General features: G+C 34.6%; 2 protein-coding genes across 4 annotated transcripts in view; one reads left to right on the top strand and one right to left on the bottom strand.

Moving 5' to 3' along the window:
- stim1a (stromal interaction molecule 1a) overlaps nt 1–9,433 on the bottom strand; it is a 49,788-nt gene extending 40,355 nt beyond the window's left edge. For all 3 annotated transcript variants that reach the window (XM_039670618.2, XM_039670617.2, XM_039670615.2), the window contains exons 1-2: nt 9,130–9,433; nt 6,488–6,615 (exon numbers count right to left, since the gene is read on the bottom strand). In XM_039670618.2, the coding sequence (XP_039526552.1) occupies nt 6,488–6,605 (118 nt within the window). In that variant the 5' untranslated portion in view covers nt 6,606–6,615; nt 9,130–9,433. The remainder of the gene's footprint in view (nt 1–6,487; nt 6,616–9,129) is intronic.
- A 2,437-nt stretch (nt 9,434–11,870) lies between these two features.
- rhoga (ras homolog family member Ga) lies at nt 11,871–15,602 on the top strand. The gene is made up of 2 exons (XM_039670412.2): nt 11,871–11,980; nt 14,504–15,602. Exon 2 carries the CDS (start codon nt 14,531–14,533, stop codon nt 15,104–15,106), a length of 576 nt encoding a protein of 191 aa, XP_039526346.1. The 5' UTR covers nt 11,871–11,980; nt 14,504–14,530; the 3' UTR covers nt 15,107–15,602.
- Nucleotides 15,603–18,980: the final 3,378 nt, after the last annotated feature.

Genomic DNA, 18,980 nt, shown 5'->3' on the forward strand with positions numbered 1-18,980 from the left:
TTTTTTTTAACATATTTTTGAAAGAAGCTTCTTATGTTCACCAAGGCTTTGTTTTTGTTTTTTTAATAGAGTAAAAATGAAGAGTTCAGATGCAAAAGCCTCTAAATGCCATTTGAAATTTTCTTCTAGAATGGTCATTTTTATCAAGTTTGTATATTTAAGTTCAGTAATTTCACTTAAATGGCAATTTTTCTTCATTGCCATTTAAGTGAAATTACTGAACTTAAATATACAAACTTGATAAAAATGATCATTTTAGAAGAAAATTTGAAATGGCTCTTCAAATACAGAAAAAAACTGTAATATTGTGAAATATACATTTTTAGATGTAATTTTTTCCCATGATGGCATTGTGTTAACTTAATATTTAATAAACTAGAAATACATTATTTGAAAATGAATTAAAAAAAAATAGAGTATGGCATCTAACTATTTTTCTTACAGTATTTTTCACAAAGAAATGTGTAATAAAAAAAGTAAATAAAAAGGACGCAAGCACTGTCACCAACAGAGCACTCTTTTACCAGTAATCTGGTAAATTTGTGCACACTGGGAATCTTTTTTTTTTTTTTTTTTTTTAAATTAAGACAAGATAACACTGATTTTACATACAACACACTGTAAAAAGAGGAGAGAGAGGACAACAAACCACAAGTTATTTTCTATCAATCCACTGTTACATAACAGATCTTTTTGAGGAGTCTAAAAAACTAGTGCACCAAATGTAGCTCATGGTACACTGTCTTCTCCAACAGGGCAGAAAACAACAGCAGGCCAGTGGCACCAGTGCTGTTTGCTCTGTGGAGCACGACCAGCAGCCTCAGGAGACACTGAGCTCTATCAGACCTGACACAGACAGGACGTTCCAAAGATCAAGGCCCGTGGAGGCGTGGCGGGTCCTCTCCACTGAACCTTGAGAGAGGTTTTGGTCATAGGAAGGATGGTGTGGTCATGAAATGTTTAATAAGGGTTTAGAGCTGCAGTTTTGGGAAATACACAACTGTATGAAATTTTGAGGCTAATATGTTTTTAAAGAATTCTCTTATGCTCACAAATTCTACATTTATTTGAGCAAAAATACCGTAAAATCAGCCCCTAAAAAACAATTCAATATAACTTTTTCTATTTATTTTTTAAAGCAATTTATTCTGTGATGACAAAGCTGAATTTTCATCTTCAGCGTCACATGATCCTTCAGAAATCACTCTAATATGATGATTTGCTGCTCAAGAATTTCTTATATGAATGTTGAAAATGCTTAATTTTTGTGCAAACTAAATTTATTTTAAATAGAATTTGTATCATTATAAATGTATTTACGATCACTTTTGATCACTTGCAGGATTTATTGATTTTTAAACAAAACCTACTGACCCCATCCTTCATTTTGCCCATAGACGACCCAATGTATGGCTGGCTTCCTCCAGATATAATTGATGGTGTCAGATTACATTTAAAATGGTTGTTCATGAATTGATGTTCATTTTGTCATGAGTTTGAAGCCACATTATGGTGATAGAGGAAAAAAGAACAGGAAATCGTGCAACCCCAAACTTCCTTAAAAGCTTGTGACCATATGATAAAGGGCAAAGTTGCCACATTTCCCATGTGCCTGTTATAAGTGCTGGGAAAGCTATTATCTAAGGCTAATTTCAGTTACTTCTTAATACTCATGTCTTCATCCTGTCTAGAATAATAGCAATTTAAAAATCTTCCTAAACGATCACGCAACTCGGCCTGCTGTCAAATTCGGCGTGCTCGAAATTTTTAAAATACTCAGTGACAAATACAATTTTCCTGATGCAAAGACTAAGAACAACATCTTAATGAATACAGATATTAAAGCATTGTAAAACACCCATACATGATTCTGAGATCAGTTTAAGTAGCCATTGATGAAAATCACCCCAAATAATAGTTTAGCATTCATTTGATTAAAAAATTACAGTGTATGCTGTATATGAAACAAATTCAGAAACAGTCTTTTAAACCACACAGTATTATGTTTTAATATGTCTTGCAATAATTCATATCACAGAAATACTGGGTTATAGCTTATAAGTTTATATCTCGGATATACACTGATGTCTACGGTAGATCAAAATAGAGTAAATCACCGTTTGCTATAAATAACTATATTTCATTAAAAAGATTGTCAATTACATTGTAGGTGGCGACAAGTGATTTAAATGTATGTCATTGAATCAATAATTCAAAGGATTCATTTGAAAATTATATGTGAGTTTTAATGAATCAATTTAAATAGACTGCAGCAATTAACATTTAGTCAGAACATGTTACATGTTATTTTGTTTCGTTGTCTATTAAGAATTGGGAAAATTAAAAAAAAAATAAATAAATTGCGACTCAATTTTTACAAAAATGCTTACATGATAATTTGCTTTGTAAACTTCTTACCAATATGAAATATTTACATTAACCAGTTTCATGTGAAATAACTTCCCGATCCCGATCGGACACAGAACAGGGCTACTGTATGTTCAATTACCCAGATTATCAACGTCCTTTACCAGATCGTGCAGTATAGAACAGTGCAAACCATGAGTGTGAGCTACTCTATCCCACAATGCAATACACTAGACTTGAACTTCCATTCCCAGTGTGATGAATGAAGTGAAAGTCAACTGCGATTTTAAATATCTTTAAAGGGTTAGTTCACCCAAAAAATGAAAATTAAGTCACTAATTACTCACCCCCATGCTGTACCAACCCCTTAAGACCTTCGTTCATCTTCACAAATGAAGATATTTTTGATAAAATTTGAGAGGTGGATCACTGCTACACAGGCTCCTAAAGGATTGAAACTTGACGGCCCAGAAAGTCATTGAAGAAAATGTTTAAATATTCCATGTGACAACAGTGGCTCAACTATAAGCTTATCAAGCGACGAGAATACTTTTTGTGTGGAAATAAAACAAAAATAACGACTTTATTCGACTATTCCTTTTCTTCCTTCTGGGCCTGAGATGAGAGTTCAAGAGATTTCTACAACGCATGAGCGAGAATTGCGTTATTATTCTACTACTTCTTGCACAAAAAAAAGTGAGACCAAATCATATGCTGGTGCGACAAAGTGAGAAAGTCAGTGCAACCAGTGGAAAAGTCTGGAGCCCCCGAGTAATGGATCGTTACTACTGTAAAGTATAACACCAGAATGTTGGCACCCTTCTGCAGGCATTTGTTATAATACATAGCCTAATGTACATAAATTGATTTTCTACATTATATTATGCATTTTAACAGTGTTTTCTATAAAACTATGATATGATTACTTGTTTTGATAATTTATTTAAAACACTTTTTGCCCTTATTGTTATTTATTTATGCATTTTAAGTCATTTTAAAAGGCTATTGTTGCTTAGGTATGTTTTTATTACCAGAACAAAAAAAAAAATCTGATTACTCGATTAATCGGCAAAATAATCGCCCGATTACTCAACTACTAAAATAATTTGTAGGGACAGCCCTAGATACTAAGCAAACCTGGGTCCGATTTGCAAAGTTACACGCAACTCTACAGGTCAATTCAGTACAAAAGTTAGGGTGAAAAAGAGTGAGCACATACAGTACAACTCGTTCAGTCAGTAGCTGAATGGTGTAGTATCACCTCATGACTGGGATCTTTCCAGCTCAACAAAATCTTTGAAAAACACAGTGGACTTTAGGCAGTTTTCCCAAAGGGCTCTTAATTCATTATGCTGCCATCAAGATCAGATGGTTTTATTCATTCATTTATTTATTCATTTCATTCATTATCTTCAAGTTGGATTACACAAGAGCCATTCAGCCAGAACATGACTGATTATACACAAACCAAACGCTAACATCAGCAGGACCACATGTAATAATACTAGCTATGTAAACAGTAAGTGCATTAAGAGAATTGTCCACTTAACATTGGTGTTATTCTCCTCAAATAGATTGCGATAAACAGTCGTGACTATGAAACAGGGGAGTCCAAAGTTGGGCCTGCGGGCATTAAAATATATTATTTGTGTAATGCCACGCATAATTAACAAATCATGCAGTTTCCCAGTGTCAACACTAGGTGACAACACAGTAAACTGTGTGTGATAGCAGCGCTACTTGTAAGTGTACTCATTAAGCCCACTTTCAACTCAAATCATCTTTTAGGCTGCTCATTATTTTAACCAATCCAGTGATTTGCTACATTCCTGAATTTTTTTTAATGCATACCAATCATATTTGGCAATGTTGAGTTAGCCCCACACGTGCATGCTGTCTCATGGGACCTCACACAAAGACACACAAAAACTTTGGTTTCGGGACGCTTTAGAAATCAACACATTTCTGCAATTTTCAGCCATTTTTTTATTTTTGGTAAGTGGATTGATATGACAAATAAGAGACAAGTGTATTGTTTTTTGGCCGGAATAAAAATAGTATCTTTGTGTTGTAAACAAGTAATCAGTGTTGTCATCAGTGTTCTATCAGCACTGACATTAAATCTGCATATTTCTGATATTTATCTCAAGGGCATTTTTTATTTTTATTTTTTTTACCTTTATAAATGGCTTTTTTTTCTTAATCTGATTAAATGTATGCTTCATCTTGCATTTTAACTTTGATCTGAATCTTTGACAAGCGATTCATTCAAAACGTTGAATCATTCAGTAATGAAACACGGTTGAGTGATCCTTTTAGATGCGCTATGGTTCTGCTGTGATCTTTGTTTGGAAGTATTTTCACTGCTGAAACAGAACAAAACCAATCAATACTGCATCTAAAACATAAGTGACTTAATTTACCACAGTATGTAAACCGAGTTTCTTTGTGTGCTGCGCTCATTTGTTTTGATTTCTTCTTGAGAGGCTGCCAACTGTTACCGTCAGTACATTATATAGCATTATTTACCATCAGTCGCCACTTACAATAAATTAAATAAAATGAATAAATTCTATTTCACTTGTCCCTTAAAAGAGAAATCCACTTGTCCAGACAAGCAGACAAACTTTAATGTCAAGCCCTGCATACATACACACACATACATACCTTATATATATATATATATTATAGTACTAAGGCTGCACCATTTGGGGAAAATGTCATATTGTGATTATTGAGGTCAACATTGCGATTTGTGTTACAATAAACAAATGGTTTTATGAGTGAACTTGCTTGGTTCTCAAGGAAAATGCACAGACAGATTGGATGCTGATCTCACACGCCTCATTCTCTCATGAGATCTCTTTACAGCCATCGTAAGACAAACGACAAAAAAGACATTTTGGAACAACTGTGTGTGTTATTGTTCGTTCAAGCGAACTGTATTCTGGCGAGCTGTCTTGTGCGCGCACACGATACTGGCGCAAGTCTTTCTCTGTATGTGCGTGTGCGTGTCACAGAATGAATGGTTTAAGCATTTGCATCAGTGTTGGGAAAGTTCACTTTCTACATGAACAAGTTCAAAGTTCAGTTCACAAATTTTAAAATTAACTAGTTCAGTTCATAGTTCATACTTCACAATTTTGAACAAAGTTCACACTTGCAAAAAAACTTTTTTTTTCCCAATTTGTTTTAATTATTGCAACCATCCATATACAACCACTACAGCAATTATTTTATTCCACAGGAAAGATTTTTCCCATCATTTCCCATTTGGTCTAATAACACATTGGGTACCTAATCGACCGTTCTCTGAGATTTGTTTTCATGATAATCGAATGTAAAGAGTTTTATCGCTAATGTATGGGGGCATATAATAAATAAAGAGATTGCTAATTAATACCACTAATAAGGCTCAAAATAGCCCCACACTAACACAGTAACATAATGAGGGTCATACATGCAAAACGAAGCATTGAGAACTTTGTAAGTGTATAGACCGTTTTATAAAAGACAGTCCACTTCGCGAATACAAACAGGAGCCATCTTGGAAAACAGTCACGACAAGTCGAACCACGAATCAGGCTAAGGTAGGCAGAGAGTTTTGAACACTGGCTGTTTATGTACTTGCTCAAATTTATTTGGGATCAATTTTAACCCAAAAAAGTTACGGACTGCAGCTTTAAATTACAGCAGGAAAGCTATGAGAAACTTCACTGGTTTGTTTCATAGATCAGACGTCCGGGCAAGAAAAAAACAGATCCCAATCTTCTCTCAAGTTGAACCTGGATGAACTCTCAGTAAAGACTACCTTTTTAGGGCCTAAAACACATTACGAAAGAAATTGTACACGCTATGATGCTCTAGGCACCTTTATTTGACACAGCTCAAGTGAGCACAGCGATTAACAGAGAATGCATTCCCTTCCTATTCTCAGCCAGGCCACATTTAGACCCCCATACAATTTCTAAATAAGTCTATACGGCACTGGCAAAGGGGGCTGCAAAAGCACAGAACGTTTTGAAGTGTATCTTATTTGTAGAAATGGCCGTCAGCTCTCATCTATGATGACAAAGCTACTTTCCCCCAATATAATAGAGTAATTCAAGGATATACTCACCAGAGACACCGTTGTCCGGTAAGGGGTCTGGTATTACTTGACTGGGTTTGTCCGCGCGACATTCCAACAAGAAGCATATACATACAGTCCAGTATGTCACCAGTCGGTTGAGATCCATAGTGGGAGAGCTGGTTTTAGATAAGAGAGAGAGAAATCTTGTCAACTTCAACACACCAAATCAACAATCCAACCCTGCATGTCAAGTCAAGTATTAACCAAACCCTGCGATGATATAGCCTAGAGGAGAATGCTGGCAACTGGAAGAGACGGGTTACACAGTGTTGTCCAAAATGACGCACTTTAAACCTTATTCACAGCAGCGCCACCTTTGATTTTTAATGAAAGCGAGGCTGTGAGGGATAGGCATTCATCTCTTCAGTGGGTTGTACTGCTTTTTACTGTGTTTCTGGATAGTTCTGCTGACGAAACGCTACAAAACATATCTCCCAGAGAGATTTCAGTAGACAAAAAAAAAAGGGAGAGAGCATGAACAGAGGAAATGATAAGTGATCTAAGAGCTTTATACAGCTTTTTTGCAGCGGGTGCCATTGAAAACACAGCAAGTCTATCCCTTGCAGCCTCACTTTCACACCACTGCTTTGAATAAAGCACTATGCACTCAGTGTAGAGTATGAATTTTCATTTATAAGCTTATTTTGTCAAAGTTAGAGACTAAAAGCCCCTTCTCCTCCGCTATGTAAAGAAAGGTGTGACAGTTGAGCGCATGAATCATCCAAAATTCCACACATGGTTCTAATTAAGTGCATTTAAAGTGCACTTTTACTTTTCTGATGTTTCAGTGTGAACACACAACGTGCACTATTTATTGATACTAAAAAAAACAGCATAGAAAAGTGCATAAGTACACAAATTGGGTTGCACCTTATTCCTCTTTAATCACTAGGTTAGTTGTGACACATATTCTGCATCTGCACATGCTCAGTAGAGTTATTTATCTGCCTGACAAAAAAATAAAAAATAAAAGATAGATACTGATAAAAGTCCATTGCTCAGTATTAAATAATGGTGCCTAGAAATGTATATGTATTCTGATTATCATAATGTTTAATAAAAGTATATGCATATATTGTAATATTAATAATATAGGCCGCACCTAAACTTTAAACACATTTCTGACAGGTAACAGAACAATATAAATGTGAAGACGGGTAAGAAAGAGTGTTGAAAGTATTAAAATGAAGTCATTTGAGGCAATTATTTGAGATTCTTTGTTATAAATCACTTTCTTTAACCTAAAAAGTTATTATTTTTTTGCCTTCAAATTATCACGTTCTTCTGACCTACTGATCTCAAAGCAGGCTAAATGCACTGTTAAAAGATTTCTGAGAAATATATATTAGGGCTGTGCAAAAATTAATTGCGATTAATTGCATCAAAAATAAAAGTCTGTGTTTACATAATATTTGTGTGTGCTGTATATAATTATTTTGTATATATAAATACACACATGCATGTATATATTTAAGAAAATGTGTTATTCATATATAAAATATTTATATTTATATAATATGGATTACGTATATATATATATATATATTACAGAATTTAAGCGCAAATAATTCTTATATACATGCATGCATTGGTATTTATATATACAAAATAATTATATACAGCACACACAAATATGTCACGTAAACACAAACTTTTATTTTGGATGCGATTAATCACAATTAATATTTGCACAGCCCTAATTTAATTATGTATATATATATATATATATATGAATAGTTCAGATGCAAAAGCCTCTAAATGCCATTTGAAATTTTCTTCTTTAATGATGATTTTTATCAAACTTAGTAATTTCACTTAAATGGCAATGATAATTACCTATTAATTGTTATTTAAGTGAAATTACTGAACTTAAATATACAAGTTTGATAAAAAATCATCATTAAAGAAGAAAATTTCAAATGGCATTTAGAGGCTTTTGCATCTGAACTCTTCATATATATATATATATATATATATATATTGGTGTTTTTGTTTAGGGTTAATTTGACCCCCAGTAAAACAAAAACACAAATCAAAATAGACAATTTTAGAGTGTAAACACCAAACACAATTGTTTTTAATTATAATTGAATTGCTGTTTTTATCAGGGGACTCTGACGTTTTCACAATGACGTGTAAAGAATGTTATCGCGTTACTCGTCAACTCACCTGTCAACTATGCAAATGAGTTGAAACTATGTCATTGACTTTACTCTCCATCTAAAAGGTCTGAACTTATAGCTTTATATGCACAATATTAAGGTTAGCATAAACCAAACACATAATAATAATATTAATAATTAACACATTAACCTATGTAACGTTAGGCAACTATATTCAGGTATGGGTTTAAACGGCTCAAGAGCATATCTGAACTAATAACGTAATGAGTTGCATAACGCACATTTGATTAACAAAATCAGTCATAAAAAACGTAAACTGATTCATAACCAGCGGCACTGTATCTTTATTTTCATGCGGCCGAATTGCGCAGCTGGCTTCGTAGCGGCACGAGGCCACTGACACCCACATTTCCCCCTTTATAAACATCCAAGTCCATCGCTGAAAAGATATGCAATGTAAAAGCCAGCAAATCCAAACGTTAAAGCGTTTAAAATGAGCTGTGTTACCTCTGGTCCTCGTGTTAGACCGTCCTAGTGTTTGAGGTTCGTCTTCAGCTGCTCTCTCCTCCCATCAGCCTCCATGGAGGCTTTGTATTGAAACACTCACTGCAAAAACACACGAACAACACACGGTTCTGCGCGGTTCTCCGTCCCGCCGGTGTGAGAATACGGCAGTTATTCGTCCTCTGTCAGCGACAGAAGCAGAGAGAGGCCGATAGAGCTGCGCTTCCTCCTCGTTTCAAGCCGGGCTCACGGTCTGCGGCGCGGCGCATGCGCAGTCACTCACTCACTCCCTGCTAATCACACTCTGCCTGCCACCACCACACTATCATAATCACACACACACCACACACACACGCTTATTTAATGGTGTCGACTTTACACTGACTTCTATTGTTTTTTTTTTATATTATGTATTATATTATATTATATTATATTATATTATATTATATTATATTATATTATATTATATTATATTATATTATATTATATTATATTATATTATATGCAGGCTGTAGCTAGTTATATTATAATGTAGTAATTCATTATATTTGGTAGCCTAGCCTCAATGTAAACGTTGTTGTTTATTAAAGTTTATTGTAGCTTTCCATTAAGCAGATATTTTTCATTATTTAGTTTGTTTATATTGCCATTTAGCCTACACAATCTACTGTGGAGGTTGTAATTTGTTATGTTTTTTTTTTTGTTGTTTGTTTTGTTTTGTTTTTTTTATACAATGGTCTATTTAAATTAAATAATGGTATAATTTAGTTATAATATTTTATATTTTTAATATAAGACTAGTCTGTATAACATTTTTATCAAAAATTTGCACATGCATCATATTTATTACTATTATTCTATTCAATTCACGTTTAAATTCACGTTTATTTGTATAGCGCTTTTTTAATATACATCAATTCAAAGCAGCTTTACAGAAAATGCATAGAGCACATTAAAATTGGGTGTTCTGTTATCAGAGGTAATTAACTTAAGTATTTTAGAAATGCAAATATACAAAGTCACAGTTAGCTAAAAATGTATTAATTTCAGTTTCAGATTATGAGCTGAATACTTGTTTGTTAAGAAATGATTATGACATTTAGAAAATATAGCATGGTGCATGTTGATGATAAAATGGTCTAATTTAGATAATATTTTAATACTTTTAATATGAGACTATAACTTATTTTAATAAAATAATATGCTACATTTATTAATATTAGGTGTTTTATGAATATCAATTATTTTTCTTTAAAAACAGTAAATGCTAACTTTTTATTACTGTTCCTCTGAAACTTATTGTTAATGCATTAAGAGACACTTTCATCCAAAGCAACTTATGAGGTATGCATTTTATCAGTTGACCTTGGTAGTGCCATACTCACATGGTAGTGCTGTTTGTGCTATAAATCATAGAAAATAATTTACTAACCTCTTTATCTAACCTTCTTCTTTTATTGTATTTTTTTAACACAGATTTCTGCATAAAGTCAATGCAAGTCACCTTTATTTATTTAGCACTTAATACATTACAGAAAGTAGCTTTACATTGATAAACAGGAAAATATATTTTCAGTTTCAGAGCTCTAACAAGACAACAGTGTTTAACATTCAGCTGTCAGTTAGATTCAGTTTGTTTCAATAATGGTTTATTCGGCAGATTTTCCACAAACTCAGTACAGAAAATGTAAAAAAAAAAAAAAAAAAAAAAAAAAAAACATGTACTAAAAAGCCAAAAAATAAATCAATTTTGATTTCATGGGGACTATGTTAATCAAACAAGAAAAGAAAGCGATTGATGACATCATTCTGCACTTCAGCTTCTCGTCAGATTTTCAGTCCAATCAAATGCTCTCTAAAGCGTCCTGAAACAAGACACACAAAACTATGGTCAGGGCTCTGTCACAAAACCAATATAGAAGTGACAGAACACTGACAGTCCCACTCTGTCTTCCTGTTTCAGTGGAAATGACCTCAACACATTGAAGAATGCTTTTGGGCCTTTAATAATCATCATTAAAAAAATAAATAAAAAAAATCTGCCTGATCATTATCACTCTGCCTAATCACCAACAATAAATAGTCAATAATAATACAGCTTGAATACATTTTTCAGTAGTGCATAGAAGGCCATTGGAAGTGGGCCCTTGACTGCTGCCAAAAAAATAAGTGCACTGAGAGTTTGGTTGAACATTGACATCATCGTGTCTGTGGTTTCCTGACACTTTTCTTTTTTCTAAGCACCTCTTTTTTGTGTGAAGGGACTGCAGTGTGTTTGTTTCTGTAAAAAAGATGACACTGTCCCCTAGTGGCCTTTTAATGACACTGCAAAATATTAATTAACATTTATTAACATTTTGTTCACATTTTAGTTTCAGTTTGACATCTCTCTCTCTCTCTCTCTGTCTCTCTCTCTCTCTCTCTCTCTCTATATATATATATATATATATATATATATATATATATATAAAATTCTGCTACAATTGCACTTATAACACTTCAAATTCAACGTTAGAATACATTGAATTTGTATTCTGAAAGTATGTGTGCTGCCTTAAAATTGGATATTTGAGTTGTCTAACAAATAACACTACATTTTAAGTTGTGTTTTTTTTTTTTTAGTTTGTTTTTTACAGTTTACAAGTGTCTTTTTCTACACACACCCCATTGATTTATGGCCTGCATCATCTTTGAACTTCTCCATTGGCTCTTTGCCTTTTAGTGTCACTGACTTCCTCTCAGTGCACTAGGCTGTGCTCACTTCCTCCTATAGTCCCCGTGCCACTGTTTTTAGGGACAGTTTCATTCAGACTACTATAAACAGTTTCCTGGACGCTCTTTTGGATGATGCACGGTGAGTTTTATTTCGTATTTTCCCTTGACGATCTGTCCCAAACTTACTGTCAAGCTTCATTCTCAATAGACCGAGATCTAATCTCTGCTTTGAATATTTGAAAAGTGATAAGAACGCAATGATGTCATTTAGAGACAGATACGTCTTTTTTTTGTTCTGCTATATTCAAATGAAGCTCTGTGCGGTTTTAAAATACAGCTTTCTGACTGAATTATGTTTTTGTATTGATATTTTACATTTTATATGTTTAAAATACAATTAATAATAAAAGCAAACCTTAATTAAATCACTCACTATTTGTGATGGACATTCTACAGTGTGGGTACAGTAGCATTTGGATAAACAATATTTCATTTATTAGATGATAAATTACAATATAAGATCAGACAGTGTGAAGGAGGAAAGCTTTAGCTGAAATAATGGTGAGATGCACACAAACTGATTTGATGACTGTGGCACTTTGAAACACTTTGCAGTTTATTCTTAGACAGCCTGTAAAGAGATGACCCACAATTTCTGTCCATATGTGCCATTCAGCGAATATCTTTGTGAATATCTATTATGGTTGCTCCAGGCCAAAATCCAGCCACCAGTATGTGGAGTGAATATCTTAAAAAATGTAACATGCACCTGGAAAACTTCAAATTTTATTTATTATAAAACATATGCACTCGGACTCCCGGAATTTGCATTGCAGTTGATTTGATTTTCACACTAACACTTCCCATTTGTGCAGTCTGAATCAAACGATGGGTGAATGGACTGTGGGCGGTCCGTGACCCCTATAACAGTGAGCAGGACAGTTTTAAGTTTGTCTAGTTTCTTTAAAAAAAAAAAAAAAAAAAAAAAAGGAACTTCTTCTTGGCAGCAAAGTTATTTTAGACCCTTAAACCTGTTATATGATATAGGCGTACACTAAAAAAAAAATATTGGAATTTTTACTGTAACAATGCATCAGTAAAAACATGTTAATTGGTTAACAGTGTGTTTCTGTATGTATATATATATATATATATATATATATATATATACTATAACCTTACACAAACTATTCAATTATACAGTGAAATACTGTTAAATGTACCTTTTTGTGTACCAAATCATCTTATAATTTACATTGAAGAGCCATAAACTGACATTCCTCCCTTGATACCCATGAAACATTACATTAAAATGTTCTTCACACTAAGGAAAAATGGTTATTTTAAATGAAAAACTATTTGGCAAGGCACATTTATTTATATAGCACATTTCATACATGGCAATTCAAAGTGTTTTACAGAAAGGAAAATAATCAGAAAATAAAAGCAAGGAATATTAAAACAGTTATAAATGTGATACAGTACAGTTATAAAATAAATGAAATGAGTAAAAAACACCAGTATCATATTTTCCACAACTCCCAGTTGTACTCTGAGATTTCCCACGGGGATTAAACTGTGTCTGTGGTGTTCTTTTGGCGCACCCATTGAACGTCTCCGATGGATTTCCCCTAAAATCGGACAGGGGGAGCTCTAGGACTGATTCACGGGGTAACCTTGGGTTCACTGCCCCATCAGACCACACCCCAAAACCCCACTCCACTCCACTTTTGGGGAAACAAAATGGGTCTTCTGTGGCATTATACTGTTCAAAACCCCCCTTTATTTTTATGTAGATTTGTTTCAAGCTAATGTGTATACTCATATGTTATGATGAATATTGCAAGATTATTACTGTACTATTTCTGACAGGCACCCTTGTGAGATGAATTACTTCCCCACCAGCTCTGCGCAACTGTTCTTCTCAGAAAGATATAAATAAAGGTCATTGACAACAATGTAATGTTTTGTGGGCATCAAGGGAGGTCATTTTGACCACAAATGCACGTGATGATCTGACTCAAGCATAATTTACACAACCATCTAGCATGAATATGTTCGTTCGAATGGTGGAATGATAGTTTTTTTTCTAATACTGATGACTCTAGTTTGATGTATTCAGTGTTTGTGTGTCAAATCTCGCATGGAACACAACATGAGTTGTCTAGCGTTTAGTTTCTGCTAGATATCTCATGTATATGCAAGTCATAGCATGGAAGGCCATTTTTGCCACATTAGAAAAAAAATCATGCTTTTGTAAATCACAATTATGACATAAAAAGTCGAAATTATGAAATCCTAAATCATTATTATGAGATGAAAAGTAGATGACTGAAACAGTCATAGTTGTGACATAAAAAAGATGAAATTATGAAAAACTGAGTCGAAATTATGACTTAAAAAGAGACATTCTGACTTAATATTCTGACTTATGTCATTATTGTGACATAAAAGTCTTTATGACATTGAGATTGTGACATTAAAGGTACAGTGTGCAATTTTTCAAAATTGTCAGATGTCAGAATTCATGTCCATGTCAGAATTATGACTTATGTCATAGTTAAGATTTACCAAAGCATGATTTATGTGGGATCTTCCAAATCAGGGAAAGTTTGAAATCATCAAAGAACAATGCAGTAAATGGTCCTTGTGTACATTTCAGTTATTGGAAGCTGAAGGCAGAACAACAATGCAGAACATCAAGTGTGTCGTGGTGGGAGACGGTGCCGTTGGGAAAACCTGCCTCCTGATTTCCTTCACCACCAACGCCTTTCCCAAAGAATACATTCCCACTGTATTTGACAACTACAGCGCACAGCTGGCGGTAGAATCTAAAGTCGTCAGCCTGAACCTCTGGGACACCGCGGGACAGGAGGAATACGACCGTCTCCGGACCCTCTCTTACCCACAGACCAACGTCTTCATCATCTGCTTCTGCGTCACCAGCCCCTCGTCCTACGAGAACGTCAAGCTAAAGTGGTACCCCGAGGTGTCAGAACACTGTCCCCAGGTGCCCATCCTGCTGGTGGGGACTAAAAAAGATCTGAGAGATGATGAAGAGGTGCTGAAGAAGCTGAAAGAGAAGAACCTGTCCGTGGTGTCCCAGCAGCAGGGGGCGGCGCTGGCCCGACAAATCCAGGCCAGTAAATACATGGAGTGCTCAGCGCTCAACCAGGACGGGGTGAAGGAGGTGTTTACAGAAGCGGTTCGCACCTTCCTCCACCCCAAGCCAAAGGCCTCCAAGAAATCATGCACGCTGTTATGAATCTGATGGGACCTTAACATATGTATATTGTTATATGGGCTATTTGCTTTATCACATGTAAAATGATAATCACAAATAAAAAAATATATATATATAAAAAAATCTTTAAAAAAGTAAAATACAGTACAAAACAAGAATATTAATTCACAAATGAATATTGAAGAATGTTAATATATATAAACAAGTTTCAAATAAAACTATAAAACAATACTATGCAAAATAATTAGATTAATAAGTATGTTTTTGGACACATTATGGGTGCAAGTGCAAGCATTTTTTTCTTAATTATTGTTTTTATTTTCATGTTATTTTTTATTGCAGATGTTTGATATTTTGTTAGGCCTATATTATGAACTTACATTTTGTAAGTGAGACTTACATGTCGAAATATGTTTTAAGGGTTCACTGTTATAAAAGAAATAAAACATTGTAGATATGGTGAATAATGCATGATCATATATTAAAATAAAAATAAAACGAATTATTTTTAAAGGAATATTTGATTCAGTGTTCAATGTAAAATAGGTCATGTTGACCATTCCATACTCAGTTTCAAATCACTTTCTGTTTCTCTATCTTTAAATGTTCTCCACTTCTAAGTTGCCAATGATTAAAACTACACTCACCTAAAGGATTATTAGGACATATAATACTGCTTGACCCCCTTTCGCTCCCGTTCCACCACATCCCAAAAAAAAATGCTCTATTGGGTTGAGATCTGGTGACTGTGGGGGCCATTTTAGTATAGTGAACTCATTGTCATGTTCAAGAAACCAATATGAAATTATTTGAGCTTTGTGACATGGTCCATTATCCTGCTGGAATTAGCCATCAGATGATGGGTACATGGTGGCCATAAAGGGAAGGACATGGTCAGAAACAATGCTCAAGTAGGCCGTGGCATTTAAACGATGCCCAATTGGCACTAAGGGACCTAAAGTGTGCCAAGAAAACATCCCCACACCATTACACCACCACCAGCAGCCTGCACAGTGGTAACAAGGCATGATGGATCCATGTTCTCATTCTGTTTACGCCAAATTCGGACTCTACCATCTGAAATCAAGACTCATCAGACCAGGCAACATTTTTCCAGTCTTCAACTGTCCAATTTTGGTGAGGTCTTGAAAATTGTAGCCTCTTTTTCCTATATTTGTAGTGGAGATGAGTGGTAGCCAATGGGGTCTTCTGTTGTTGTCGCCCATCCGCCTCAAGGTTGTGTGTGTTGTGGCTTTACAAATGCTTTGCTGCATACCTCGGTTGTAACAAGCGGTTATTTCAGTCAAAGTTGCTCTTCTATCAGCATGAATCAGTCGGCCCATTCTCCTCTAGCATCAACAAGGCATTTTCGGCCACAGGACTGCCGCATACGGGATCTTTTTCCCATTCTTTGTAAACCCTAGAAATGGTTGTGCGTGAAAATCCCAGTAACTGAACAGATTGTGAAATACTCAGACCGGCCCGTCTGGCACCAACAACCATGCCACGCTCAAAACCGCTTAAATCACCTTTCTTTCCCATTCTGACATTCAGTTTGGAGTTCAGGAGATTGTCTTGACCAGGACCACACCCCTAAATGCATTGAAGCAACTGCCATGTGATTGGTTGATTAGATAATTGCATTAATGAGAAAATGAACAGGTGTTCCTAATAATCCTTTAGGTTATATTGATTAATCAGTTTGTGAATCAGTCAATTCATGATTAACAATCCAAATATTCTGGATCAAGAAAGCACACCGTGACAGATAAAAATATCTTACATATAGACATTTAATCTTGAGACTTGCTTGCAGTTGCAACCTCACTGCAGAATTTAGTGTTTAGTTATGCTGTTGAAGTTGAACACAAGAAGGAAATTCTGTGCCACTTCAGACCAATTTCACATACACTGCCACAATATTAAAGGTTTTCAATAAAATGCTGACTGTAGTACTTTTCTGCTCACATTAATAAAATGAGGAACCGTTTATGCAAACCTGTGCTTTATACCCTTACCTCACGATTACAAAACATGAAACTCATTGGTTTCAGGTTCTTTTTTTTTTCTTTTCTTTTCGCACGTTTGGGAGATGAGTTTGTGACTGCTTATGAAGCGATTTTCATTCTTTCCATTTACTTTCTTTTGTGCTGATTTTCAATTCTCTTGTAAGTGAGAGCAGAAGAAACGAGAAATGTTCACTTCCCTCCTGTAAATCCTCAGCTATTTCAGGCACAGTCTGCAGCAGTTTCGTTTTGTTGTAGGTAAATGTCTAGAGAGACATCTCGCGGGAGAACGAAACAACGAAAATAGAATTAAATGAGTAATATGTAATAATATCAATCATGATATTATTACATATTACTCATTTAATTCTATTTTCGTTGTTTTGTATATATATACGTTGTTTCGTATATTTTGTTGTTTCGTATATATATATATATATATATATAATATATATATATATATATATATATATATATATATATATATATATATATATATATATATATATATATATATACAAAATGATAAAATAAAACAATAAAAGAACACAAATAAAATAGAATGAAATAAAATGAAAAAAAAAATCTGTGGTCAGATCAGAAACTTTCTAGCTGGAAAAAATTAAATAAAAGAAAACGAAAGAAAAAAAAGAATAAAAAAAGAATAATAAAATAAAATAAATAAGACAATAAAATAAAATAGCCACAATAAAATAAAATATTTTATATATATATATATATATATATATATATATACACACACACACACACACACACACACACACACACACACACACACACACACACACACACACACATCACAGCAGCTTTGATCCTCCATCTCCCAGAGTTACATGGTATTGCGTTTGCCTCAGTGTGATTTGAAAGTAAAACGAACTAGACTCGTACGAGACTGCTCTGCTACAGTTTTACTCTCTCAAGCAAACACTGCTCTTCGTTCACTTAAATCCTGACCACAAGCCAGTGAATTTAACAGTCAAAACAGTGTTATGGCCTCAACCAAACACAAAAAACACGCCCGTCTTTGTTTCGACCTGTGCTGTGACTACCAAATATTTCAATCAATAAACTTTCAAATATATCTGATCAGATTAAACACACATGCTTCCTTCCTTCTAACATAAAGACGACAGGATAATAAAAAAGCTTCAGTTTGTTGTGGTAATACACAAGGCTCTCCATTTTATATATGAGCAAATAGTGCCATCCAGTGGATATATTTGGAAAAACACCTCACGTAAACTGCTTGATAGTTTAACAGCTTGTTGTTTTCTAACACAGTCTCATCCCAAAAAGTCATATAAATGACGTCTTGGGACGTCTTTTGACCATACGTCAATATCCGCCTTTTTAGGGCCCCCTTAAACGTCAGTAGATGGCGATCCCGGGCCGTCATACAACTGACGCTTTACCTTTAACGTCAGTTAGGTGACGGGTTAGGTTTAGGTATGGGGTAGAGTTAGGATCCCATAACCTCATCTACCGACGTTTAAGGGGGCCCTAAAAAGGCGAATATTGACGTATGGTCAAAAGACGTCCCAAAACGTCAGCTATATGACGTCTTGGGATGAGACCGGGTTGTGTTTTCAAGTCTGGCCCTCACAAATCTGCAATCAAAATATACCATGAATCTAAATTTTAGCTAAAAGTGGGCATTATCTTTATACTGTAGCTATATAATACGGTATCAAATAGAGTGATGCACAGAGCCTGGATTACACATGTGCTCTGTTTGGAGGATTAAACGGTTTAGTGTCCATGCTTTATTGTCTTTCATACAGCAGCTGTCCTCTGCAGTTGACCGGACTGGATCTTCAATGAATCAAATATCTATTCACCTGTCATTTTATGCACCATAGCCAAAGAAG

The sequence above is a fragment of the Pimephales promelas genome, chromosome 16, assembly GCF_988280905.1.
Source record: "Pimephales promelas chromosome 16, fPimPro1.hap1.1, whole genome shotgun sequence".
NCBI classification, from domain to species: Eukaryota; Metazoa; Chordata; class Actinopteri; order Cypriniformes; family Leuciscidae; genus Pimephales; species Pimephales promelas.